This window comes from Protopterus annectens, chromosome 9.part0 (assembly GCF_019279795.1).
Source record: "Protopterus annectens isolate FY-2018-M chromosome 9.part0, PAN1.0, whole genome shotgun sequence".
NCBI lineage: Eukaryota > Metazoa > Chordata > Ceratodontiformes > Protopteridae > Protopterus > Protopterus annectens.
In genome coordinates this window covers 768,109,011-768,135,311 of record NC_056743.1, presented here as the reverse complement: position 1 = coordinate 768,135,311, position 26,301 = coordinate 768,109,011, and the positions used below count along the sequence as shown (strand labels likewise).

General features: G+C 43.4%; 1 protein-coding gene across 2 annotated transcripts in view; it reads right to left on the bottom strand.

The window, feature by feature from the left end:
• Window positions 1–26,301, bottom strand: part of TTC17 (tetratricopeptide repeat domain 17) — a 3,338,929-nt gene that overhangs the window by 1,520,741 nt on the left and 1,791,887 nt on the right. Inside the window, exon 15 of one of the 2 annotated variants that reach the window (XM_044083397.1) lies at window positions 16,946–17,170. The exons of the other annotated variant lie outside the window; for it this stretch is intronic. Coding sequence (XP_043939332.1) covers window positions 16,946–17,170 — 225 coding nt within the window. The remainder of the gene's footprint in view (window positions 1–16,945; window positions 17,171–26,301) is intronic. 2 annotated transcript variants of the gene reach the window in all.

Here is a 26,301-nt window from a genome sequence, read left to right as displayed (position 1 = left end):
AAGGGTGTGAAAGTGGAACCTGTAACCCTGAGAAACAATATTCAGTATCCATTTGTCCTGGGTGATCATGTGCCAAATTTGTGAAAAAAGTGCTAGCTTTCCCCCAAGGGTGCTGCCAAAATGAAAGTGCTTGGCATTTGTAGAGGGAAGTCATTGGGACTGTTTCCTATAAGGTCGTGATTAGTCTTCTCCTGCTTTGGGAGCTGAAGCACCACATTGTTTAGGTCTGTATGAGCCTTGGGGCTGAGATCTGCCTCTTGGGTGTCTGTATCTGCCTCTTTGTGGCCTGTCTGACACCAGAAAGGACCAATTTTTAGAAGGCCAGTTTCTGCTAAATCTAGGTGGCTGAACCTGTAAGAAATCCTTTACTGTCTGCATTGATTTTGCTTTATTCTCCATTTCCTTTAACACCTCTTCTGCCTTAACACTAAACAAAGTATCATGCTGTAGTGGCGCATCCAATAATTTTACTTTAACATGATCAGGTAAACTTTGTTCTTTTAACCAAGCATGCCTTCGAATGACGGAGCCTGTAACTGCAGCTCTGCAAGAAGCCTCTAATGAATCAAAACCACACTGCAGAGTATGCTTTCCCACTTGTTCAGCTGCATGCAATAAATCCTGCATTTCCTTATTGTCAGGACATTCTGAGTTTGTAAGCATTTTCTGTTTTAACAAAGACATTAGGTATTGTTGATATTTAAGCATGTGAAACTGGCAATTTAAAGCCCTTACAGCTAAAGAAGCAGAAGTGTAAACTTTTTCCCCCATTTATCCAGAGCTCTGGAATCCCTATCAGAGGGGACAAGGTTTTTTGCAGGGGAAGCCTTAACCCCTTTGGGACCCTGAGGAATTGTTTCTGGGTCAGCAGCAGGGTTTTTATAAAGACATTTATGAGAGTCTGGGACCCTGTAGTACCTGTCTGGCTTGACTGGTGCAGGGGGTAAAGTATCAGGAGACAAACTGGATTCAGAGAAAACATCAACAATATCAAGCACAGGGGGATAGCCAGGGGCCTGTGCTGAGGCAATAAAAGAAAGTCTCTGAGCCTTTTCTTGGATTCTGAATAATCCTGGCTCTCCCAATGGAAATGCTCCCTCATGGTGTGCAAGGTTTCCCCAAAAGAGTAATCCTCAGGTGGAGAGCTGAAGGTATAGATTCTTCTGCATCAGAGTCCTCATAGGGACGGAGAGAATATCTCTGATCTGAAGAGGAATCAGAGGAAATAGAAACCTGGTCAGAGGAGTCATAGTCAGCGTCTTGCCTAGGCCTTTTATCAGGAGGTGGATGGGAACCCGATCAAAGTAATTAGGTCCTCGGCCATTTTAAGCATCTGTTTCTTTGGCATGGATGGCTGTCCAGGAGAATGCTGTACTTGTTTCCTTGTCTTTAATGGTGTTTTTGACTGCCTTGGCTGCTGTAGTGGACTTAATAGCAAGCTGTGAAGGTCTGAAAAAACCCCCAGAAGCCCATGCCTGCTCAGCAGCTCCGAACCCATCTGAGGGAATAGTTTCCGCAGGCCCAATACCTTCAGTTTCCAGAGGCCTAGTTGTCTCCACGTGGGAGTCGGATGCAGCCTGTGGCTCTGAGGTAGCAGGTGTCAGGGGCTGCAAAAGCACCTCACTGAGAACCGACGACTGGCCTAGAAGAGGCTTCGTCGTCAGTTTTGGACCTCGGATGCCTGTCCTTGTCTTTGCGTTTTTTATTAATTCCAGTCGTCGGTTGTTCCGACGGCATTATGTAGTTAAATCTTTGGCCAAAGTAATGTAAAGCAAAATCAAACCAACACTTAATAGTGCGTTGGTTGAACCTAGCACAAAACTAGCAACGTTGTAGTCAGGGCCTAGGCAAGGAATACAGTAAGAGAGAAAATCCTTATGAGGTATTTGCTTCCCACAAGAAATACAACTGTTAACTTTTACTGACATCGGTCTGGAGCAAGAAAAAGTTTTCCCAACGGGGTACTTAGCTTTATTTAAGACTTCGGTTCTGAAATTCAATTTCGAAAATCTCAGGAGTTGGCCGACCGGCACTTGCGAACTGCTTTTGCTTCGGACACCGCGTGGCAAGAAAGACTAAAAAAAATGGCTTCGATTGCATCTTTTATACCCCTGGCGTACTGACGTCAGGGAAGAGGCGACAGCAATCAACACCGGACCTAGACTTTGGAATTCTGGCCAACTGCGGGTAGCCTGCCAGCAGGATAACCCAAGTGTAATGACTGCAACAGTGAAACTTGATGAACATCTCCATTGCTTTGATCTCTGCATTCCCTGTGGCTGTTGTCTGGGGGGGGGGGGTCTGCTTCCCTGGGGTCTGGGCTGAACTGACCTGGAGGGGGCCCAAAAAAGGACCAGTGCTTGGAGGGGCAATGCCTACTGAACCTGGGTGGCTAGACCTGTAGGAAATCCTTAACTGTTTGCATAGATTTAGCTTTTTCTTCCATCTTTAAGACCTCCTCTGCCTTGGTGCCAAATAAGCTGTCTTTGTGCAAGGGTGCATCCAATAATTTAGATTTGACCTGGTCTGGCAAGGGCTGTTTTTTAAGCCAAGCATGCCTTCTAAGGACAGAACCGGTGACTGTTGCCCTGCAAGAAGCTTCTGGGGTGTGAAAAAGTACAGTTGTGCACACTTACCATAAATGTAGATGTTAGAGTGTATTCACTGTTGCAGTCATAACATTTGGATAATCTGCTGGCAGGTTGCCCTCACTCAGCCTGAATTCCAAAGTCTTGGGTCCTGCGTCGGGTGCTGTCTCCTCTTCCATGACATCAGGTTGTCAGGGGTATAAAACATGCAGCCAACGCCATTTTCTTTAGTTTTTCTTGCCCCCAATAAGGTAGCAAATATATATATATATATAGATATATATATATATATATATATATATATATACATACACACACACACACATATGCATCAATATAAACTTTACCTTCATCTACAAGCAAATACACCACACAGGTTGCAGAAGATAGAGAAGGAAAAACAAACTCCAGAATGACAGGGGGATGGCGGGAGGGTAACCTGGACTGCAACAGTGAATACACTCGAACATCTACATTTATGTTAAGTGTACACAACTGTACTATGTTCTTCATGTTTCACTGTTGCAGTCATTACATTTGGGTAGAATCCCAAAGCTATGGTTGGGAGACTTTAGCTAAACAACATTAGGAGCGGCTATAAGGCCCTGCAGAACTGCAGTGGCAAAGCCTGCCCTGGATTTAGAGTAGAGAGGCAAATGGTAATGCTTTGTAAAGGTGTGAACAGAACTCCAAGTAGCAGTCTCTAGAATGTCTTTGTTTGGTACTCCTCTGAGAAAGTCTGCTGAAGCAGCTGCAGCTCTGGTGGAATGAGACCTAATGCCCTTGGGCACAGGTTTACCATGGTTTAAGTAGCAGAAACAGATGCAGGTTCTTATCCACTTTGAAATTGTCTGCTTGGAAATAGCCTTTCCTTCTGATCCAGCAACATATGACACTAGTATTTGCCCAGTTTTTCTTAGAGCTTTAGTCTTGCTTAAGTAGAATCTTAGCTGTCTGTGTACGTCCAAGGAATGCAGAATTCTCTCCCATTTGTTCTGTGGATTTGGATAAAAAGTTGGCAGATGAATTGTTTGGTTAAGAGTCACACTGGAAACCACCTTAGGCATAAAAGCAGGATTTGTCCTCAGACACACCCTGTCTGGGTGAAATATGATAAAGGCTCTACAGCCATGAGGGCCTGTAGCTCTGAAACTCTTCTTGCTGAAGTAATTGCTAGTAGCAGAGCTGTCTTCCATGATAAGTTTTCTAACACATAATTGAGGTCCCATGCAGGTAATGGTGATCTAGGAGGCCTTAAATTTTTGGCTCCTCTAAGATACTGCTTTAGTAAAGGATGAGAAAATACTGGTGGCTCTGTATTGTAATAAGCCGAAATGGCAGAGGCATGGATTTTGATTGAGAAAGAGACCTTTGTCAAGCATCTCAGTTAAGTACTGTAATATCTGAGGAATATGTCATTCTGCTGTATCAGTTCCTTGTGCTTGATTCAAAGCACAGAATCTCTTCCATTTGTCGGCATAAGATTTTCTAGTACTAGGCCTTCTGGATTACAAAATGACATCCAGCACAGCTTTACTGAGAGGTGTCATTTGTATGATTACATGATTAGCCATGCTGCCAGGTTCAGAGTCTGTAGTTGATTGTGCAGGATCTGATTGTTTTGCTGGGACAGTAGTTGGGGTCTTTGAGGCAAGGTCCAAGCTGGGTACTGAGACAAGTTCCTTAGGATTGGGTACTAGTATTGGCGGGGCCAGTCTGGGACAATTAATATAATCTTTGGCTTCGCTTGTCTGACTTTTAGGAGGACCTTGGGTAGACGGGCCAGAAGAGGAAAGGCGTAAACTGATAGGTTTTTCCAACTGAAGAATACGGCGTCCACTTTCCATGCTTGTCTGTGATAAGTCCTTGAGCATGATCTTTTCAATTAATAATTTTGTGGAGAGGCAAATAGATCTAGGACTGGGCTCCCTCATTTCTCTGTTGTTATGCTGAAGACTTGTGGATCTAGTTTCCACTCGTGGATCCATAAGGTTTCTGCTTAAACAGTCTGCCAGAGTGTTTTGTTTTCCTGGCAGGAACTGAGGCTGAAGATGTATTTGGTAGGTCTGAGCTGTGTCCCACAGTGCCATGGCTAATCTGCAAAGGGGGTATGAGCGTGTGCCCCCCTTGCTTGTTTATATACCACACGACTGTGGTATTGTCCATCTTTATCAGTAGTTGTCCTGAATGAAGTAAGTCCTTGAAGGCTGTTAGGGCCTTTTGAACAGCTAGCATTTCTTTCTGGTTGATATGTAGATGCATTTGCTTTGGTGCCCATATGCCCTGAATGCATCTACCTGCCATGTGGGCCCCCCAGGCATAATCTGATGCTTCTGTTAAGGTTTGGCTGGCAGGGGGTAGAGTGAAGGGCCGTCCCATGTTTTGGTGATAGGCCCTTGCCCACCATAGAAACTCCTGTTGCAGGCATGGAATGAGAGGAATCATTGTTTCCAGATTGTGTGAATGTTGACTCCATAAACTTTTTAGGTACCATTGAAGTTAACTCATATGCAGTCTTGCATATGGAATTAGCAGGATGCAGGATGCCATGAAGCCCAGAGCCTGCAGAATTTGTCTTGCAGAAGACTGGGTTTTTATTGCCATCAGTTTGAAGTTAAGTAGTCAGTTGCTTTTGTTTGTCTGGCGTGAGGTAAGCCACCTGGGCAGCTGTATTCAAGCTTGCACACAGGAATGTTATCTTTTGAGAGGGTACCAGCTGTGATTTATTTTCGTTTATTGTGTACCCTAGACAAGTTAGAACCCTTTTTTGCAGTGCAGAGAATTGGTAATGCATTAAGCCAGCCTTGAATCTGAGGTATCTTCTGCACAACTGTCTTACTGGGACATGCAGGTATGCCTCTTTTAGGTCTAAAGTCACCAGCCAAGCTTTCTTGCCCAGCATGGGCAGAAGCTGCTGCAAAGTCAGCAATTTGAATTTTGGAATGTCCAGGTGTGTGTTCAAAATCGATAAATCCAGTATTGGCTGCCAGGCCTTGTCCTTTCTGGGCACCAAGAACAGTCGAGTAAAAACCTTGTCCTTTTTCCTGTTCTGGTACTGTCTGAATGGCCCCCATTATCCATGAGGGATGTAACCTGTTTCTGTACCTCTGCTCATTGATTTTTTGGCAGATCTGGCCAACCATTTGGCATTGGCAGAGTGTGGAAATGGAATCTGTATCCCTGTGATACAATGTTTAGTACCCACTTGTCCTGGGTTATTAACTGCCAATTTTGAGCAAAAAGTGTTAATTTTCCCCCTATGGGTGCTGCCAAAATATAAGTGCAGGCAGAGGGAAGTCATTGGAATTGCCTTCTGTAGGTTTGCGCTTTATCTCCTCCAGATTTGGAGGTGGATGCGCCCCATTGCTTTGACCTGTATGAGTCTTGCGCCTGGTATCTGGAACCCTTACGGCGTTTGGATTTTCCCCTTTGAGCTCTGTCTGACACAGGAAAGGACCAGTTTTTTGTAGGCCAGTGTCTACTGAATCTTGGTGGCTGCACTTGTAAGAAGTCTTTAACAGTTTGCACAGACTTAGCTTTGTCTTCCATTTTCTTTAAAACCTCTTCTGCTTTAATACCAGTGTGTCATGCTGTAAAGGTGCATCTAGCAATTTAGCTTTAACATGATCAGGCAAATTTTGTTCCTTTAACCAGGCATGCCGCCTAATCACAGATCCAGTAACTGCGGCCCTACAGGAGGCCTCTAAAGAATCAAAACCACATTGCAAAGTATGCTTTCCAACTTGTTCAGCCGCATGCAAGAATTCCTTTAATTCCTTATTTTCTGCACATTCTGAAATCAACATAATTTTCTGTTTCAGCAATCCCATAACATGTTGTTGGTACTTAAGCATATGAAACTGACAGTTTAAGGCCCTGATTGCCAAGGTTGCAGATGTATAAACCTTTTTTCCCCATCTGTCCAGTGCCCTTGAATCTCTGTCAGAGGGGGTGGGATTTTTAGCTGTTGAGGCCTTAACTCCCTTTGGACCCTGTGAAATAGTTTCAGGATCAACAGCAGGGTTTCTAAATAAAAATTTATGTGAGTCAGGGACCCTGTAATATCTGTCAGGCTTACTTTGAGCCGGAGGTAAGGGGTCAGGCTTGACTCCGAAAACACATCATCCACAATATCTAAAACAGGGGGAATGGCTAAAGGCTTGTGCTGAGGGAGAAGAAGCCTCTTTTTTGATTCTGAGAAGTCTTGAGATTATGAGAAGTCTTGACTCCCAGTGAAAATGCTCCCTCAAAGTATGCAAGGTTTCTCTAAATGAATAATCCTCAGGAGGAGATGCAGATGGAATAGACTCCTCAGCATCAGAATCCTCATAGGGAGGTAAAGGTAATTCCTGATCAGAAGAGGAATCAGAAGAAATAGAAACCTGATCTGAAGATTCCTAATCAGTGTCTTGCCTAGGCCTCTTATCCGGAGGGGGATGGGTACCCCTGATCAAGGTAATAAGGTCTTCAGCCATTTTGATCATCTGTTTTTTTAGGCATAGAGGCCTGTGCACGTGGCTCAGGCGTCTTTTTTTAGTTTTAGAAGTTGCTTTTGTCTTTGATTTTGCAGCTGTCATCGGTTTTATATACAAATGTTGAGGTCTGAATACACCCTCAGAAGCCGGTGCCTGCTCAGTGGCTCTGGACCCATCCAAGGGAGATACATCCATCGGTCGAATACCGTGAGAATCTTGCGGCATGCCCGACTCCACATGGGTGTCGGTAGATGCCTGCAACTCAAAGGTAGCGGGTATCAGGGGCTGCGAAAGCGCCTCACTGAGTACCGGTGAATGGCTTAGGAGAAGCTTTGTCGTCGGTTTTGGATCTCGACTGCCTTTCCCGTCCTTTCCTTTGCGTTTTTTATGTACTCCGGTAGCCTGATTGCTATCTGACATCATTTCTGGGTAGTTAAATCTGTTTCCAAAATACTTTGATGCAAAAATATACAGACGCTTAATAGTGCGTTGGTTAAATCTAGCACAAAACTGACAGCCAGGCACGTTGTGATCAGGGCCTAGGCAAGGAATACAGTATAAATGGAAATCTTTATGAGGTATTTGCTTCCCATAAGTAATACAATTATTAACGTTTTCTGACATCGGTAAAAAGCAAGAAAGAAAAAAGTTTCCTCAACGGGGTACTTAGCTTTAGTGAAGACTTCGGTTCTGAAACTCAAATATTTCAGTAGTCGGCCGACCGGCACTTGCTTAATGCTTCTGCTTCGGGCACCACACTGCAAGAAAGACTAAAGAAAATGGAGTCGGCTGCATGTTTTATACCCCTGACAACCTGACGTCTTGGAAGAAGAGACCGCAACCGCAGGACCCAAGACTTTGGAATTCAGGCCGACTGAGGGCAACCTGCCAGCAGATTACCCAAATGTAATGAGTTTAACAGTGAAACACGAAGAACATCCACAGTGTAAGGTGCTAGATACTTAACTTGCAGAATGAATTAACTCTAACTCTATTTTCTGTATAAGCAGTAAAGGATGATATTTTTTACCCCATCTGTCTAGTGCTCGGGAATCCATACCTGAGGGGGTGGGATTCTTAGCAGAAATTGCTTTGACTCCTTTAGGCCCTTGAAGAATAACTTCAGGGTCAAGCTGTAGGATTTTTGAAAAGAAATTTGTGAGAGTCAGGGACTCTAATACCCATCAGGTTTCCTGGGAGCAGGAGGGAGGGTGTCAGGAGTCCAACTAGATTCCATGAAAACATCATTCACAACATCCAGGACAGGAGCAATGGCCAGGGGTCTGTGCTGTGGAAGACCAAAGATTTCTCTGAGTCTCTTTTTAGACTGAAGGTAGTCTTGACATTCCCATTGGAAATGCTCCCTCAAAGTATGAAGGGTTTCCCCAAAGGAAAAGTCCTCTGATTGAGAGGCTGAAGAAATGGATTCCTCTGCATCAGAATCCTCATAAGCAGAGATGTGTTGCATGTCTTCATATTCAGATGCATCAGAGTAATCAGACTCCTGTTCAGATAAAACTACTGGGGACAGATCTTTTTCTTTTGGAAGGGGTAGCTTGGCTTCCCCTGATCAGCATTATAAGGTCTTCCGCCATTTTAAGCATTTGAGACTGGGGCAAGGTAGCAAGAGGCTGAGATTGGGTTGTCTGTTTCTTGGGTGCGGCTCATACCCTGAGCTTTAGAAACTCTGTAGTTTTCAAAAGAACAGTAGATGTGAAAGAAGTCAGTTTGTGTTGAGAATCGGTAGTGCGAAGTACTTCCTCAGAAGCCTGGTGCCTGCTCAGCGGCTCCAGACCCATCTAAGGTAGAGAATTGCAGGATCCTTAGTTGAAGAGTTCTGCAGCATACCAGACTCCGAAAGCATCTCAATAGCGGCCTGTGAATCCACAGAAGCGGGCATCAGGGGCTGCGAAAGCTCCTCACTGAGGACCGGAGAATTGACTACTAGCTTAGTGGAAGCGTTGTCAGTAGGTTTGGACCTGTGCGGTCCTGTCTCTGAATTTATCCTTACTTTTTTTGGAAGATCTGCTGTTGGATGTCTTACCGAAGCCATATCGGAATTAGAGGACTGTGAGCGAAAATACCTAGCTACAATAAAGGCCCGACGATATATCGTTCTGGCACTGAACAAAGCACAAAAGTGACAGTGAGGGATGCCGTGGTCTGGGCCTAGGCAAGTGACGCAGTAAGAATGAAAGTCTCAGTGTGGTATTTACTTTCCACAGGCGAGACAATGGTTAACTTTTTCTGACATCGGTTAGAGCAAGAAAAAAGGATCACCAACGAGGTACTTGGCTTTAGAAGACTTCAACTTTAATTCCGAAGACGAAACTCAGGTAGCGGCTGACTGGCACTCATGTGAGCTGCTTCTGCTTCGGGCTCCTTGGCAAGAAGAACTGATGTAATGGCATTGGCTGCCTTACATTATACTACTAACGATGTGACGTCAGTCCTCAAATGACAGCAACTGACGCAGAAATACTACATCTCTAGTATGCAGGCCGGCCGAGGGCTACTAACCCAATTGTGATGACTGCAACAGTGAAACACGAAGAACACGGGACATGGTGAAGTGCAGATGATTTGACAGGGTATCTTTTGACTCTGCCAGTATTAGTATGTCATCCAGATAGGGGTAAATCTGGATTCCCTGAGTTCTGCAGAAGGCAATGGCTGGCGCTAAGCATTTTGTGAACACTTGGGGAGCAGTGGACAAACCAAAGGGCAAAGCAGTAAACTGGAAATGACTGGAGGGCCCAGAGAAATGCAGGAATCTTCTGTGGGAAGTCCTGATGGGTATATGTGTAGGTACATCTCTTAGGTCCAAGGTGGCCATAAAGGCCTTGGTCAGAATAAGAGGTAGCAGGGTGGGAAATTACAGCATTTTGAAGGTGTGCACCTAAAGATGAAGATTTAGGAAGGAGAGGTCTAAGATTGGTCTCAAAGGGCCATCTTTTTTGGGGAAAAGGAAGAGACTGGAGTAGAAATTTTCCTTCCTGTCCTGAGGGGACAGTTTCTATGGTACCTAGTTTCAGCATGTCTGTCAAAACCTGCGGAAGGAGATGTAGCTGGTTTTTGGGGGGGTATAGGATGCGTCTCCTGGGTGGGTTTTCCTTTCAGGAGAGGAAATATCCTTTTTGGATTATGGATAGTACCCCATTGGTCTGTGGTGATGTTTTACCAGAAGGGGAGGCAGTGGGGAAAGGGATGAGAGTGGCAGGTGGGCAAGGCAGTCACCCATTGTTGGGGCCTCCTCTGTCCTGAAAGGATTGCCTGGGCTGAAGATGTGGTGGATTAGGTTTGCACATGGTGGGTCTTCTTGCACCTCTTCTAGATCTGGAAGAGGAAGTACCCATCTGAGGAGGGTTGCACCTTACAAAGGTGGCTTTAGCAGGATTTGTTTCTACAGTACTTGGGAATGGGGGACACCAGTAAATGTTTAATGCCCTGCAAATTCCTTACTTTTTTCTTGCAGATTCTTTAAGATATCTGCAGATTGTTTTCCAAAAAGGAAATTGTGATCTAGGGGGACATCCAAGATCTTGGACTTGAAGTCTTCTGGGAGATTTTGAAGTCTTAGCCAGGAGCATCTCCTGAGAACAGAAGCAGATGCTGCATAGTGAGCAGATGCTTCTGCCACATCATAGCTGCATCTAATCGAGTGTCTGGCTACTTGTGTAGCCAGAAACAGTTTGGAGGAGATGTCAGCTTTGATGGGGCTGTCAGGGATAGAAGCCAGTATGGAGGAGGCTTGAGACACCAAGTCCACAGCACACTTAGTCATGTGTGTCTGATAATTAATGGCTCTGAAAGCCAATGTGGAGGAGGTGTATACCTTCTTACCAATCCTATCCATAGATTTGCTGTCTTTATCAATGGGTAGGAGTGAGGCGGAGGGAAGCCATCTGGATTGCTCATCAGGGAAGGTGGCAATCACTAGTGGGTTTGTTAAGGGTAGTTTGACTATGAATTTTTGCTCATCAGGCACCTTGTAAAAGCGATCTGGGCAGTTGGGGATAGGCGGCTGTGAGTCTGGGGCCTCAGATGCAGAATTAAAGGCATCCAAGTAAGCAGGCAGAACCGGAGGAACAGCAGAAGGGGAGGGGGATTCTACTTTAAGGAGCTCAAAGTACCTCTTTTAGTTGTCAGTCATTTGTGAGGTATCCCATTTGAAATAGTCTCATCTTGGTGATGGTCTCACCAAATGTAATATCCTCAGGGGAGAATCCCCTTCAACAGATTCCTCATCAGGAGAATAATACTCCTGGAGAGATGCAATTTGGGAGGTATATGACAGTCCTCTGAGGAAGAAAAGGAAGAATCATGCTCTTCCTTCCTATCCTGAGAAGTCATGGGGGGGGGGGGGCAGGCCTAGGACTGCGTAAAGGTAGAGTAGTGGGGGATGAGGCTGAAGGCCTAAGGGCCATAAAGGCCTGCATGAGGGAAGAAGTGAACTGCCAATCTGGTAGACCTTCTGCAGTGGAGGAGGTATGCTTGGTTTTCTGTTTCTTTTTAGCCAGGGTGGAAGTTGGAACCGGCCTGGGATCAGTTTTAGAAGCAACCGTTTCAATAGTCTGGATCCCGGTCGGAGATGCCACAGATTCTGGATCCCCCTTGACAACGATGGTAGTCTGTGTCTAGGTAGGCTCCGAAGACATGACGGTCATCGGCTGAGCAATGGCTTACTCAAAGGTTGAAGTCAACGGATCCACCAAGCACCCCTCCGCTCCTAAATCGGCAGTTGGCAGGGCATCCGGTAATGAAACAGCAGGCGAAGGCAGCCTAGGAAGCTTGGGTTTCTTATGCAGAGGTTCTGATGCAGCCTCCGAGGTGGGATCTATTCTTAGGGCTAACCGCTTAAGGTGCTGATTTTCTAGGTAGAGGTTTAATGCGGCCAAATGGCTACGTACGGTCTTCAGCACAAACGGTTAAACAAATGGAGCAGGCGGAATGGTCGTGCTCCCGGCCTAAGCAAAAAACACACCTATCATGGGCATAATTATGGGGTATCTGGTGTCCGCATTGGCATTTTCCCTTTTTACCTGACATCAGGTAAAACTTTCTACAACAACCAAGCCTAAGCAATAACAATCGGATATGTAAAAAAAAAAAAAACAACCCCAACGAGTTACTTAGCTTTAATGCGATGTCTGAGAAGGAGCGATCACACGATGCAGTCGCCTGCAGCTGAAAAGTTCAGAGGATTGCACGTGCAGACATCACATTTACAGCCCCTGGTTTATGGCCTTATGTCTGACATCCCACACAAGCTGCAACAGCCAAGTTGAAGCTTTTGCATAGAAGCCGACATACGAGTTGCCTGACGGCAGGAAATCCCACAACTAGAATATGGCAACATAGGAATAGGACATCTTAGTTTTCCCTATGTGCTGTCCCCTCTATTTTTTGAAACACCTCTTCCTAGGCAGTCCATATTGAGCCAGCCTTTTCTTCATTTCCACCTCTGATTTTTGCCACTTTGTCACCTCACCTGAATATGCGTTTAAAGTTTCTTCCATTTTTCCAGCCTTTTGTTTTTTGTGTTGCTATACTCTGTGTTTTATTTATTTTAAAAATGTCTGTGTGCAGCTGTCTTATATCTTCATGTAGGTTTACTGGAATTCACATCTGGAGATTGCATTGCTTTTTGCTTAACAGCTGCAGACCTTTCCCTAGTCAGTGTTTCTTCATTACTTTTTGTAGCAGATTTTTTTTCTAGGTCCTTTGTATTTCTTTTTTTTCTAGCATCCAGGCAGTACATTTACCAGCTAGTTGCTGAAATTTACCCATAAACACAAGTTTACTGGCCTTCTCTGCTGAGCTTCTATTTTCACATTGTGAGAGCTAGAATTAAGCTGTTACTCAATGTGCAGCAAACTTGGAAGTCCCAGTGATAACCTATCCTTATAAAAATTCAAGTATGGAGGTCTGCTGCACAAAGCTTGCAAATGACATTTTCCTAGCCGAGCTGACAGCTACTAGGAAAATTGTTTTCTAAGACACACACAGTATAACTATGCTGAGGCTTGTTGGCTCAAAAGGGGGACCTGATTAGAGCTTGAAGCATCACAATATCATCACACAGAGGAACTGGATCTCTGATTAGAGGTCTGAGATGGAAAGTTCCTTTCAAAACAGAAGAGGCAATAGAGGTTTGGTTTTGACCTATTTGAAAGTTGGATATGGCTGATACAGTTAACACCGTTCTGAAAGAAACCCACAAAGAAGTCAGAGTTAGATGGCAAAGGTGCTGAAAAATATGCTAAACTTTTGCAGAAAACCCAAATAACAAATCTCCTCCATCTGCTTGTGCAAATCTTCCTAGTACTAAGTTTCTGCAATGAGACAATTTGTATAACCAAAGTAGTAGACCTGGCATCTTTGGACATCACTGGAACTGGAGGAACCCTACTGTTAATTTTAGGGTGTGTGTGTCTCAGTGAGGCTGTCCGTAAAGGTGCAGTAGACGGTCTGGATGAGGAACAAGCACCCAAGATGTTTCAGAAGAGGCCAGAGAAAAGACGGCCATACTGGCTAAAAGGCTGCAATGAGGTTCACAACAGCCTTGCACCTCATGGCTTACTGAAGAAACCCGGCTGAGAGTGGAAAAGGTGGGAAAGTGTAATGGAGGCATGGGAGCCAACTACAGATAGCAACACTCAGTGACTGCCTCTCTGGGGCAAAGTAGGTGGTATTCAGGTGGTAGATGATGGAAAAAAAAAATCACAGCAAGGCTGGCTTCTGACTGAAAATCAGTTGCCACTGAATGACTGTGGGACCACTCATGAAGCAGAAGATTGATCTGCTCAATATGTCTACCGAAGCATTGGAAATTTTGGGATGTGCATTACTACCATAAAGCATAAGACCACTGCCCACAGCCACACCTTCATGGCTTCCAGGCATAAAGGGTACAAATGGGTTTCCCCTTGCCTGTTGATATACCAGACCATTGCTATATTGTTTGTATAGATGGATATCACGCACTTAGGAAGGAATCCTGGAATGCCTGCAATGCCAGGAAGACTGCAGTCATCTTGAAGATGGTATGAAGTCTGGCTTCTGTCACTGACCATGTGCCTTGAACCATCTTCCCCTCATAATGTCCCACCCAAGAAGGGAGGTGTCCGTGGTCACAGTGGCTTTCAGGAGTGGAAGGATAGAAGGCACCTCATGAGACTATCAATAAGGTCAACCACCAACTAATATGGCTCCTGAAAACTGGTGCGAGACATATGGGGAAATAAAGGGGTTAGGTTCAATACTGACCACTGCACTGAGTGTCCAGTGCAGAACTCTTATGCAAAATCTTGCCTGAGGTACCAATGCGATTGCTACAACCATGGATCCCAGAAAATGTAAAATCAGTGTTGCCAGAGGGTTTGAATAAGACAGGACCTCAGAGGGTATCTGATGTAGAAAAATAATACTTGATTCTGGGTTCTGGCAATTTGAGATTATGAATCCAGGTGGCACCCAATAAACTCCATCATCTGTGATGGTGTCAACTGGCTTCTGGTTAGATTGATCATGATCCCCAATAAAAGGAGGTAACTAGAGCAAGAAATCCCTGCAGTGGATAAGGTGGGTGTGGTGAGGAGTCCAGTCAACCAAGCTGAGAACACCTGGAACCCTTGCAGTATAAGATAGGCTGCAACAACTGCCATGCATTAGGTGAACACACTGTGGGGTGTGTTGAGACCAAAGAGCAGTGCCCTGAAATGAAAATGACTGTCTCCCAGCCAGAAATGGAGATATCTCCTGGACTGCCTCATTATCTTGATATGGTTGCAGGTATCCTGGAGATGTACTGGATACATCCAGTTATCCTTCCTCAGAAGGAATAGACTGGGCTGAACTGTGATCACTCATAACTTCACACAGTTATCCCTAAAGCTACCTGCATCCAATACGCGGATGATTCCACCCTTATTTGCTCAGATATCTCTCTCTCCGATTTACAAGTTACAACCCAACACTGCTTAAAATGGCTCACAGTGAGGAATCTCATCCTAAATCCAAAAAAAACTAAGCTACTACTATTCTTTCCTACCTCTGCCTCCACTTCAAATCCCAACAATACTACCTTCTCCGTCCAATCTAGTAATGGTACCATTATTGAGCCTGACACCAGTACTAAACTACTAGGGGTCACCATTGACGACAAGCTTAGATTTAATCTGCACATCAGCCAGACAATTAAGACCGTAAATAAGAAACTTGGATCCTTGTATAGAATTAAGAACTTACTAACCATTGCATTACACACCTCCTCTCCACTCTACTGTATGCCTCTCCTGTATTTTATTCTCTTCACAAATCCGACATCAATAAACTCTCTGTGACCTATAATCATATTGCCAGATTTATAACTGGACTTCCTTATAGAACACATCATTGCCTTAACCTAAAACACTTGGCTGGTTAGAATTACCCAATCTCCTCAAACTGAACCAACTCACTGAAGCATTTAAAATCATTAAGGAACCTGATAAAACTCCCTCACTCAATAACCTATTGACCCCTACTCTAACCTAAGCAGTCTTAGTTCCTCTAACAAACATTTGATACAAACCATCAAATCTTATAATAGGGAGGTGATGCTCTCTTCGCCAACTCTATAGGTAAGATTTGGAACTCCCCTAACAACCTTAGACTTTCCACCTCCCTTCTCAATTCAAACAAAATCTAACTCAATTCTTAAAGGCACAATGGCTATGTTCATGTGTAAAATCTGATTAGTTTCTTCACTTATCCTACCTCACTAGTACTAATCTGGGCCTCCTGGCGCCTTGTATCCAATCACTACTTAGCTGACCACTAATCCTCCTGGTTCTGCTGTAGTATTCTTTGATCCTTCACCCATCCTTGATATGTTATAATGGCTGCGATGTTGTACCAGAGTGTATTAAAATCTATCGCTGCTTTACTGTATCTTAGTATAACTGTGTAGACCCTTATTTGCCTAGTTGTTAATCATATCTCATCCAATGAAAACTACATAATGTGAATTAACAGCTGTCTCTACATCTCTTCCATAGATCTGTAAACCTACTTGCATATTGTTTTGTCTCTGCATCTGTCTCTCCACTCTCAAATATGTATTTTGTAAAACTATGTGTATATTGTTATTGCTGTGAGTTTCTCCCCGGGCCTCCGCTGAAAAAGGACATGTATCCAGTCGGACTATCCCGGTCAACAAATGTAAAATAAATAAATAAATAAATATAACTTCAGGCGTTTCACAAACTGGTTGTGGTGGCTTGGGTATAGAATGGGCCCGAGGTCCCCAGCCTTTTTCAGAACCAAAAAGGACCTTGAATAGACTCTGGACCCTTGCTGGTCTGGTGAGACCTCATGGATGATTTGTTCTTCTAGAAGCATGGCTAGCTCGCGCTTGCTGATGATTCTTTCATCTCTATTCGACTGAGTACTACGTATAAGTAGGCAAACTATCTGAGGTACTCTTGGGACAAGAGGGAATTATGGGTAGGGGAGGAGTCTGAGTCCTGGATTCAAGAGCATGAAAAAGGCACAAAGGTCCCATCTGTTGAGTCATGTGCAAGAAACAATGTTGAATCCAAATTTTACCAAAACTAATAACTACTGGCCTCAAAAAATGTCAGTTTTTTTCACTGGAACAGTGCTAATCTACATTGTTGCTCAGTCTGTTGCAATCTTAGAAGTCCTTTAGAGCTAGGTTTCTTAAAAGCTAACCTTCTGCTGTACAGTACTCAAGGGAATTTGGTTATTTTTGTCAACAGCAGCCTATAATGCCAGTTTTGTCTGTCTTTATCCTTCTGATTTATACTTGTACAGAGTATTCACAGAGATGCTTAACTAGTGAAAATTTTAATGTAATGTTGAAGGCTAGGCACTCACCTCAGAACTGTTGACAGATAAAGCTTTTTGTAACAGTCTGCTAGCATCCAGTTGCAGACCAAAGTGAAACAGAAGATTTGCTAGATTTACAAGGGGGATGTCCAGATACTCGCGAGGAGCTGCATTCAGTGCTTTCCTTAGACAGGTCACTGCAGAAGTGCCATTTCCAACAGCACGCCAGTACAGCCCAGCTTCATTCAGTATAAACCATAGAGGACCTCTTGGCTAAAAAAAAAAAAAAAAAAAAAAAAAAAAAAAAAAAAAAAAAAAAATAGTATTAAAAAAAAAATTATTCTCAACTGGGTAAATATAAAAATACAAAAACTGCCTTCTACTCCCAAAGATCACCAAAAATAAAGTCCCCTTGGGCTGCTGTGTGTGATACAGAAATAAAGCTTTGATTATAGAACAGATGACCACAGTATGAATTTGTGACACCTGAAAGAACTGTCAAGGCAGGATGACACTGAGTAGTGGCTACCACGTTTGCCCATCCTGAGAAGGGGGAGGCAGCTCTCGTTCACCACATGGATTAAATCTAGAGGGTTACACCTATGGAGTATGGGTCTGGGGAGCATGTGCTGCCATGACGCGCATTCACAAGCTGAAGGGATTCTGTCAATGAAAGACAGTTCCCTTTGGAAAGCAACACAGCACAGCCTGATGAGATGCTGAAAGGAAGGGGTTGTTATGCCTGGGGAGACTATATGTAGCCCTATAGGACAAGTAAGCTGGCCTGCTCCCTATCAATCGAATCTCACTATGGGAAGACCTGACAAGCTGATACAACTTCCCCAACAGGAACAAATGGGGCACTTGGCACTTGCCTAGACTGGGAATGCCCATCTCCTACCTTCATGGAATGAATGGGTTGACTGGGTGCAGAGTGTGTGTCATCTGGCAAGGTCCTACAGGGAAGCAAAAAAGTCATCCAAATACCAAACTCCTTTACCGTGTAAATCTGAATTTCCTGACATCAAACAATGGAAACTCCAAAAAAGAAAGCAGTAGCAGCATTATTTTAGTATTATACGTCCTGCTAATTTGATTTTTAACTTTGTCAACTCTGGCCATAAAGACAAAAATGGCTTCTACGTAGACATTTTTACAATCAGAGGTATTTTGCACACTTTTACAATGACTGAAGCTTCAAGTTGATTACAACTAGAATAAAAAGAACAAAAACCTGTAGTGTTTTTACAAAATGTACTAATGGCTGTTGCTCTTAAAAAAGCTACATGTCAAAACAATTTTTAAATTCCACAAAAAAAAGACTTCACAGTATGAAAGCTATAGTATTAGTATGGCATGCTCATTCCACAATACTCAATCACAACCATGTAATCACTGCAACTGAGCAAAACGAACAGAAAAGATAGCATCAGAGAAACTGTCCAGACCAACTACCCTTTTTAGGGGGGAGGGGTTACTAAAAATAACTCCTGCATATAGTGCATTATGTCAGAAAATGAAGTACATCCTCTGGTTCTATACTAGCCACTAAAAAGTCCAAGCAAGTACGATACCAATCAACTATAATGGGTCAGAATAAGGAAACTGGTACAACTAGTACAGTCACTTGAGTATTTTTCTTTTTTTTACATTTTGGTTACTGGGAGAGCACTGATCACAGCACGACCAAATGCAGGCTCGGCCTCAATCTAAGCACAGATATTTGAGTAGGGCCACTACTGAGGTACGATTTCCCACCCATAAGAATTAGCCATGTGCAGATGTCCACATTTTTATCAGACTTCCTAAGCTTTACACTTCTCCAGAGTATGGCAGCTTCCTCTCTTACCCTAAACATGGAATATGACATAGCTAAAAGTGATGTGAACCCTATATATTCACTTGTTTTTGGAAGGATGTTCTCTGTCCAAGGGTAAAAATAACCCTGCACCCTAGTCTGCAAAGCCCTTAAGAACTCTTCCCTCAATTCCAGAGATTCTACTATGGGATGTCTTGGACACCACAGGAATTCCCCACAGTAGGGCACACTGAAAATTACTGGAGTAATAACCAAATTTCTTGTAATGAATAATTTCCCACATCCAATCAGTAACATTCTGAATTTGGTTAAATACTTGCTAACCCAGAATAAATGTACACTGGATTTCCAACAGCCATCCTTCTTTGGAACTAGGAAAGTTTCTACAGTGCAACTCGTTTCATAACTTTTTTTTTTTTTTTTTTAGACATTTTTTAAGCCAGTAAGATTACTGAACACATCCCTTTTCAGTGGTGAACTGGGATCACAATCTGGTTAACTGACTCAGTCACACAATAAGCAAATAGAAGTGGAAACAATCAAACCTTGTACCTTCAGTAAAGGAAGAAGCATTCCTGCAAAACAATCCTCTCTATGGCCCTACAATAAAGTTGAGCCAAGACTGCACACACTAGTTTCTCCTGCTCCAGAGTGATGGGAAACATTTCCTGAAAGGGAGGGAAGACTGAATTCTGCTTTGCAGTCTGGGGAAGCGATATCCCTCTCCCACTTGTCTGATGTTAATGACTATGAAGGAGGAAAGTGTCTCAGCCATGATGAGGGTTGGGAGGAACAGAAGGTGGATTGTAGTTACAGTCTGTACTCCTATTGCTGTTCTAAGACCTGAGAAAGACAAGACTTTCTTCTCTCGACACCTTGTAAGCTTATTTGTCTCCACCCTCTCTTTTGGCCTGCATTTTATTTCAAAAGCACACCTTCATTTAACTGGTCAGACTCCGATTATTTTCTATGGAAAGAGCTAGCACAATAGTACCACTGGAGAGATGGGTGAAAATTGCTTACCTAATAATATGGTCTTTCTAGGTTTTTTTTTTTTTTTTTTTTTTTTTTAAATTTCCCTACCTCCAAGCAGAAGACTGTCAACTGCCACCAGCTCCCTTCCTTATTCTCCCTTCCTTATTCACCAGGTCTACATAACCCACGTTAGCCTGCCCTAAGCTAAATCTGACCCATGTCTCAGGCCAATGTGGAACTCAAGAATGTTGGTGTAGCATTATATTGCTGGCAGAGTAAGCCCCAACCACAAACACACAGCAAGATTACTGTTTTTAGAAGGTGCATGCTCACTTCTGTGCATGTACAACCGCAAGACAAAATATGCAGCTTGCAGAGTTCAAAATCCTTAATAAAATGAAAATAAATATTCCAGCCACAGGAAGCAAACTAATACTAAAAACTTGCTGAATAGCACAACAGACTTGGCGCTTTCACCTTACATATAAACAGCGCTTTCACCTTACATATAAACAGGCTTCGTCAGAGTCAATTACAATACATCTAGCACTCTCCTTAAGAAACCCAGTGTAAAGTATGCATCCAATTAAATATGTGGTCTCATTTAAAGTCATACAACACAATTCAATACATTTAAATGTTCATTTGTAAATAACAAACCAAAAATATTTTTACAAAAAATTTGTATATAAAACATTTTTTTTTAAATTGTTACTGTACATATTCAACATGTGCAAATAAGCAAACTAGGCAATACTGGTTTTCAGTTTTCTATACAACCAAAGCCCTTTGTTTTAATATTGGTACCAGTGAAAAAGCATCATTAAGTCCTGGAGCTACTGTGGCATTTAGTCTAAGCTGGCATTTTACCTCTCTTGCCTCAACCTCCAATTTTTCATCTCCCCCATTTTCTTTCTGCACCACTCTATCCATTACAAAAAAATGAATTTCTTAAACTCAATGCATGTAACACTGAAGATAGAGGGCATTACGCACATCTTTGTTGTTAATGGCTCTAAGGTGCTCACTTATTCTATCCCTGAGCCTATGTGTGTGGTTTTCCCTATGTAAAATCCAGGGCAGGAGGTACAGGTTACTAGTTAAACCACATTAGTAGAGTTGCAATTACATTTACAAGGACATTTTAAAGTCAAGTTTGAACTAGTTACTGATGCAGGCCATCATTAATGAACTTGCAGAACCTACAAGTCCCACATTTAAACATTAGTGACCTATATTGCTTTATTCTATCTTTGTTTCTGTGCCCTTCCAAGATGTTCTTTAAATTTCTACCTTTGCTATAGGCCACCAAGGGCTTGAGCCCAAGTTTCACCTTTGTTTCTTGTTCTAAACACAAGTCCCAGCATTTGTAAATGATGTTAACTATAGTCGGGGTGAAGTTGTACCGCAGCACAATAGGATCCCCTTCCCTACTTTTGTGAGTAACGTCTTGTGCCCCCTCCCCCCAAACACCCTTTTGTAATATCGGTGGGTATAATGCATGCCTCTTATTTCACATTTCACTTTAATCAAAATCATAAGTGGGTACCCCCCTTCTCCAAAAACAAGCCTATCAAAATGTATAGTTCATTGTTGAAAGTTTTCTCATCATTTATGAGCCAAGAATACCTCACCATCTGTCCCTTTATTATACTTCTTTGGTGCTGGGGATGACAGCTGTTGTAATGAAGTATTAGAAAAGGTTTCTTTCCTAAAAATAGTGCTATGAAGCTCGTCATCCTCTTCATTGACCCAAAGATGTATATCCAGGAAGTCGATTTCTTTAGGGCCCCATCTACTAGTAAACTTCAAAAATGAAGTTGTGGAATTCAAGTACTCCACAAATTCTATGGCTTCCCTTTCATTCCCTTGCCATAAAATTAGGATGTCAGCCAAGAATCTGTTACTGATTTTGATTTTCTCCATGTAGGGGGTTGTCAAAAATATGTTTTCTCTCCCATTCCAGTAATACCACATTGGTAAATACGGGGGTGTATTTTGCCCCCATAGCCACACCTGATATCTGGTGGAAAAACTCCCCCTCAAAGGCAAGGAAATTGTTTCTCAGAACAATGTCTATGATTTCCACCAAAAAATTGACTTTGGTCTTGTCAATCTTCTCACTTTCAAATAAACTCTCCTGAAACATATAAAGCCCACTATCATGTGGAGTACTTGAATTCCAGAAAGTACAGTTGTGTACCTACCATAAATGCAGATGTTCGAGTGTATTCACTGTTGCAGTCATTACACTTGGGTTATCCTGCTGGCAGGCTACCCGCAGTCGGCCCAAGTTCCAAAGTCTAGGTCCAGCGTCGGTTGCTGTCACCTCCTCCCTGACGTCAGTGCGCCAGGGGTATCAAAGATGCAGCCGACGCCATTTTCTTCAGTTTTTCTTGCCCCAGATGTCAGGTGCCCCTAAAATGGTAGGCTAAATTATACCAATAAGCATGCATACACAAAAATCAACTTTTCCTTAATCTACAAGCAAATACACCACATAGGTTGTATAGAATAGAGAAGTACAGATAAGTCCCAGCAAGGAAAAGGGGGATGGTGGGAGGGTAACCTGGACTGCAACAGTGAATACACTCAAACATCTACATTTATGGTAGGTACACAACTGTACTATGTTCATCGTGTTTCACTGTTGCAGTCATTACAATTGGGATGAATCCCAAAGCTAAGGTTGGGAGGCTGGTGCTATATAGGATTAGGAGAGGCTATCAGGCCCTACAGAACTGCAGTGGCAAAGCCTGCCCTGGATTTACAGTAGAGAGGTAAGTGATGGTGCTTTGTAAAAGTATGCATTGAACTCCAAATTGCAGCCTCTAAGATGTCTTTGGTTGGTACTCCTCTGAGGAAGGTTGCTGAAGTGGCAGTTGCTCTGGTTGAATGTGGCCTAATGCCCTTGGGCACTGATTTGCCATGCTGTGAATAGCAGAAACGAATGCCGTGGCCTATCCACTTTGAAATAGTCTGTTTTGAGACAGGCTTTCCTTGTGATCCTGCAGCATATGCCACTAGAAGTTGTTCAGTCTTTCTGAAAGCTTTGGTTCTGTCCAAGTAGAAGCGTAACTGCCTGTGAATGTCCAAAGAATGGAGAAGTCTCACCCTTATTCTGTGGGTTTGGGTAAAAAGTAGGCAAATTAATTGTTTAAGGGCCACACTGGACACTACCTTAGGCATAAATGTAGGGTTTGTCGTTAGAGAAACCCTGTCAGGATGGAAAATTATAACAGGTTCCACAGCCATGAGTGCCTGTAACTCTGAGACACGTCTTGCGGAGGTAATTGCTAGGAGCAGAGCTGTTTTCCAGGATAAGAATTTTATATCAGCTGCAGAGGCTGGCTCAAACTGAGGCAGTGTGAGTTTTTCCAAGACATAGTTGAGGTCCCATGCAGGTATTGGTGTTCTCCTTGGAGGTCTTATGTTTTTGGCCCCTCTGAGGTACTACCTTAGTAATGGATGAGAAAAAATAGGTGGTTCTGTATTGTAATGAGCTGAAATGGCAGAGGCATGAATTTTAATTGATGAAAAGGAAAGGCCTTTATCCAGTATCTCAGTTAAGTATTGCAAAATCTGAGGAATGTTTGGAACAGTCGTGTCAATACCTTGTGCCTGGTTCCAAGCACAGAATCTCTTCCATTTTTCTGCATAAGATTTTCTGGTGCTAGGCCTCCTGGCCTCGAAAATAACATCCATCACTGCTTTAGAGAGAGGTGTGTCTTGAATGGCTACATTATTCGCCATGCTGCCAGGTTTAAGGTCCTGAGTTGGCTGTGCAGTATCATACTGTCTTGTTGGGTCAATAAGTGAGGAATTTGAGATAATGTCCAAGCTGGGCATTAAGACAAGCTCTTTAGGATTGGGGACCAGTGCTGGCGGTGTCAGTCTGGGGCAATCAGTATCATTTTTGGCTTCTCTTGTCTGACCTTGAGGAGTACCTTGGGAAGGAGAGGCAGAGGAGGAAAGGCATATACTGTTAGGTTTTTCCAGCTGAAAGATAGAGCATCCACTTTCCATGCTTGCTTGTGATAAGTCCTTGTGCAGAATCTCTGTAGTTGGCAGTTGTGAGGGGACATCCCCAGTTCCTTGTTATCATGCTGAAGACTTGTGGATTCAATTTTCACTCGTGGGGATCCATTAGGTTTCTGCTTAGTTCGTCTGCCAGAGTATTTATCCTTCCTGGCAGGAATTGTGCTTGCAGATGTACTTGGTAAGTCAATGCTGTGTCCCCACAAGTTCATGGCTAGTCTGCAGAGGGGGTAGGAATGTCTGCCCCCTTGCCTGTTTATGTACCACATGACTGTGGTACTGTCCATCTTTATCAGTAGTTGTCCTGGATGAAGTAGATCCTTAAAGGCTGTCAGGGCATCTTGAACTGCTAGCATCTCTCTCTGATTGCTATGAACATGCATTTGACTTGCGGACCATGTGCCTTGAATACATCTTCCTGCCATATGGGCCCCCCCCCAGGCATAATCTGATGCATCTGTTGTCAATGTCTGCCTGGCTGTGGGTAAGGTTAATGGCTGTCCAGTGTTTTGGTGACAGGCTTTTGCCTACCATCAAAACTCCTGTTGCAGGCAGGGAATGAGGGTAATTGCTGTTTCCAGGCTGTGGCAATGTTGAGTCCAAACACTTTTTAGATACCATTGAAGTTTCCTCATATGCAGCCTTGCATATGGCATTAGCAGAATGCAGGATGCTATCGCTTCTTCCCTGACGTCAGTGCGCCAGGGGTATATAACATGCAGCTGATGCCATTTCTTCAGTTTTTCTTGCCCCAGATGTCAGGTGCCCCCAAACAGGTAGGCAATACATATTGCTAATAAAAGCATACAGTGAAATAAAAACAAAACCTTCATCTACAAGCAAATACACCACATAGGTTGTATAGGATAGAAAGGTATAGATAAGTTCCAGCAAAGAAAGTGGGGATGGAGGGTGGGTAATCTGGACTGCAACAGTGAATACACTTGAACATCTACATTTATGGTAGGTACACAACTGTACTATGTTCGTGTTTCACTGTTGCAGTCATTACACTTGGGTAGAATCCCAAAGCTGAGGTAGGGTGGCTGGGTCTAAATAGGATTAGGAGAGGCTACAAGGCCCTGCACAACTGCAGTGGCAAAGCCTGCTCTGGATTTAGAGTAGAGAGGTAAGTGGTAGTGCTTGGTGAAAGTGTGCACTGAACTCCAGGTTGCAGCCACTAAAATGTCTTTGGTTGGTACTCCTCTGAGGAAGGCTGCTGAAGTGTCTGCTGCTCTGGTGGAATGTGGCCTAATGCCCTTAGGCACTGATTTGCCATGTTGTTTATAGCAGAAACGAATGCAGTGTCCTATCCATTTTGAAATAGTCTGCTTTGAGATAGGCTTTCCTTGTGATCCTGCTGCATAAGCTACAAACAGTTGCTTAGTTTTTCTGAAAGCTTTTGTTTTGTCCAAGAAGAATCGTAGCTGTCTGTGTATGTCCAATGCGTGCAAAAGTCTCTCCCCTTTATTCTGGGGATTTGGATAGAATGGTGGCAAATTAATTGTTTGGTTAAGAGCGACACTGGATACTACCTTGGCATAAATGTAGGGTTTGTCCTTAGAGAGACCCTGTCCTGGTGAAAAATGACGAAAGGTTCCACTGCCATTAATGCCTGTAACTCTGAGACTCTTCTTGCTAAAGTTATTACTAGGAGTAGAGCAGTTTTCCATGATATGAATTTTATATCAGCTGTATTGGTTGGCTCAAAAGGAGGCAGTGTGAGCTTTTCTAATACAAAATTGAGGTCCCAAGTAGGTACTGGTGCTCTTCTTGGGGGTCTTATGTTTTCTGCCCCTCTGAGGTACTGTTTCAGTAGTGGATGCGAGAAAATAGGAGGTTCCGTATTGTAATGAGCTGAAATGGCAGAGGCATGGCATAATTGATGAGAAGGATAGGCCTTTGTCCAGCATCTCAGTTAGGTATTGTAAAATCTGAGGTATATTCGGGACAAGTGGTTCTAGTCCTTGTGCCTAGTTCCAAGCACAGAATCTCTTCCATTTTTCTGCATAAGATTTCCTAGTGCTGGGCCTTCTGGCTTCTAAAATGACATCCATAACCGCCTTAGAGAGTGGTGTGGTCTGAGTGGCTATATAATTTGCCATGCAGCCAGATTTAAAGTTCGGAGTTGACTGTGCAGAATCTGATTGTTGTGTTGAGTCGGAATTTGAGGTAAAGGCCAAGCTGGGCCTTGAGATAAGCTCTTTAGGTTTGGGTACCAGTGCTGGCGTGGCCAGTCTGGGGCAATCAAGATCATTTTTGGCTTCTCTTGTCTGACTTTTAGGAGCACCTTTGCAAGAAGAGGCAGTGGAGGAAAGGCATAAACTGTCAGGGTTTTCCAGCTGAATGTCAGAGCATCCACTTTCCAGGCTTGTGAGTGATAAGTTCTTGTGCAGAATCTCTTTAGCTGGTAATTGTGAGGGGAGGCAAAATGATCTTTGTCTGGGTGTCCCCATTTCCTTGTTATGCTGAAGACCTGTGGATTTAGTTTCCATTCGTGAGGATCCATGAGATTTCTGCTTAGTTGGTCTGCCAGTGTATTTTTCGTTCCTGGCAGGAATTGTGTCTGCAG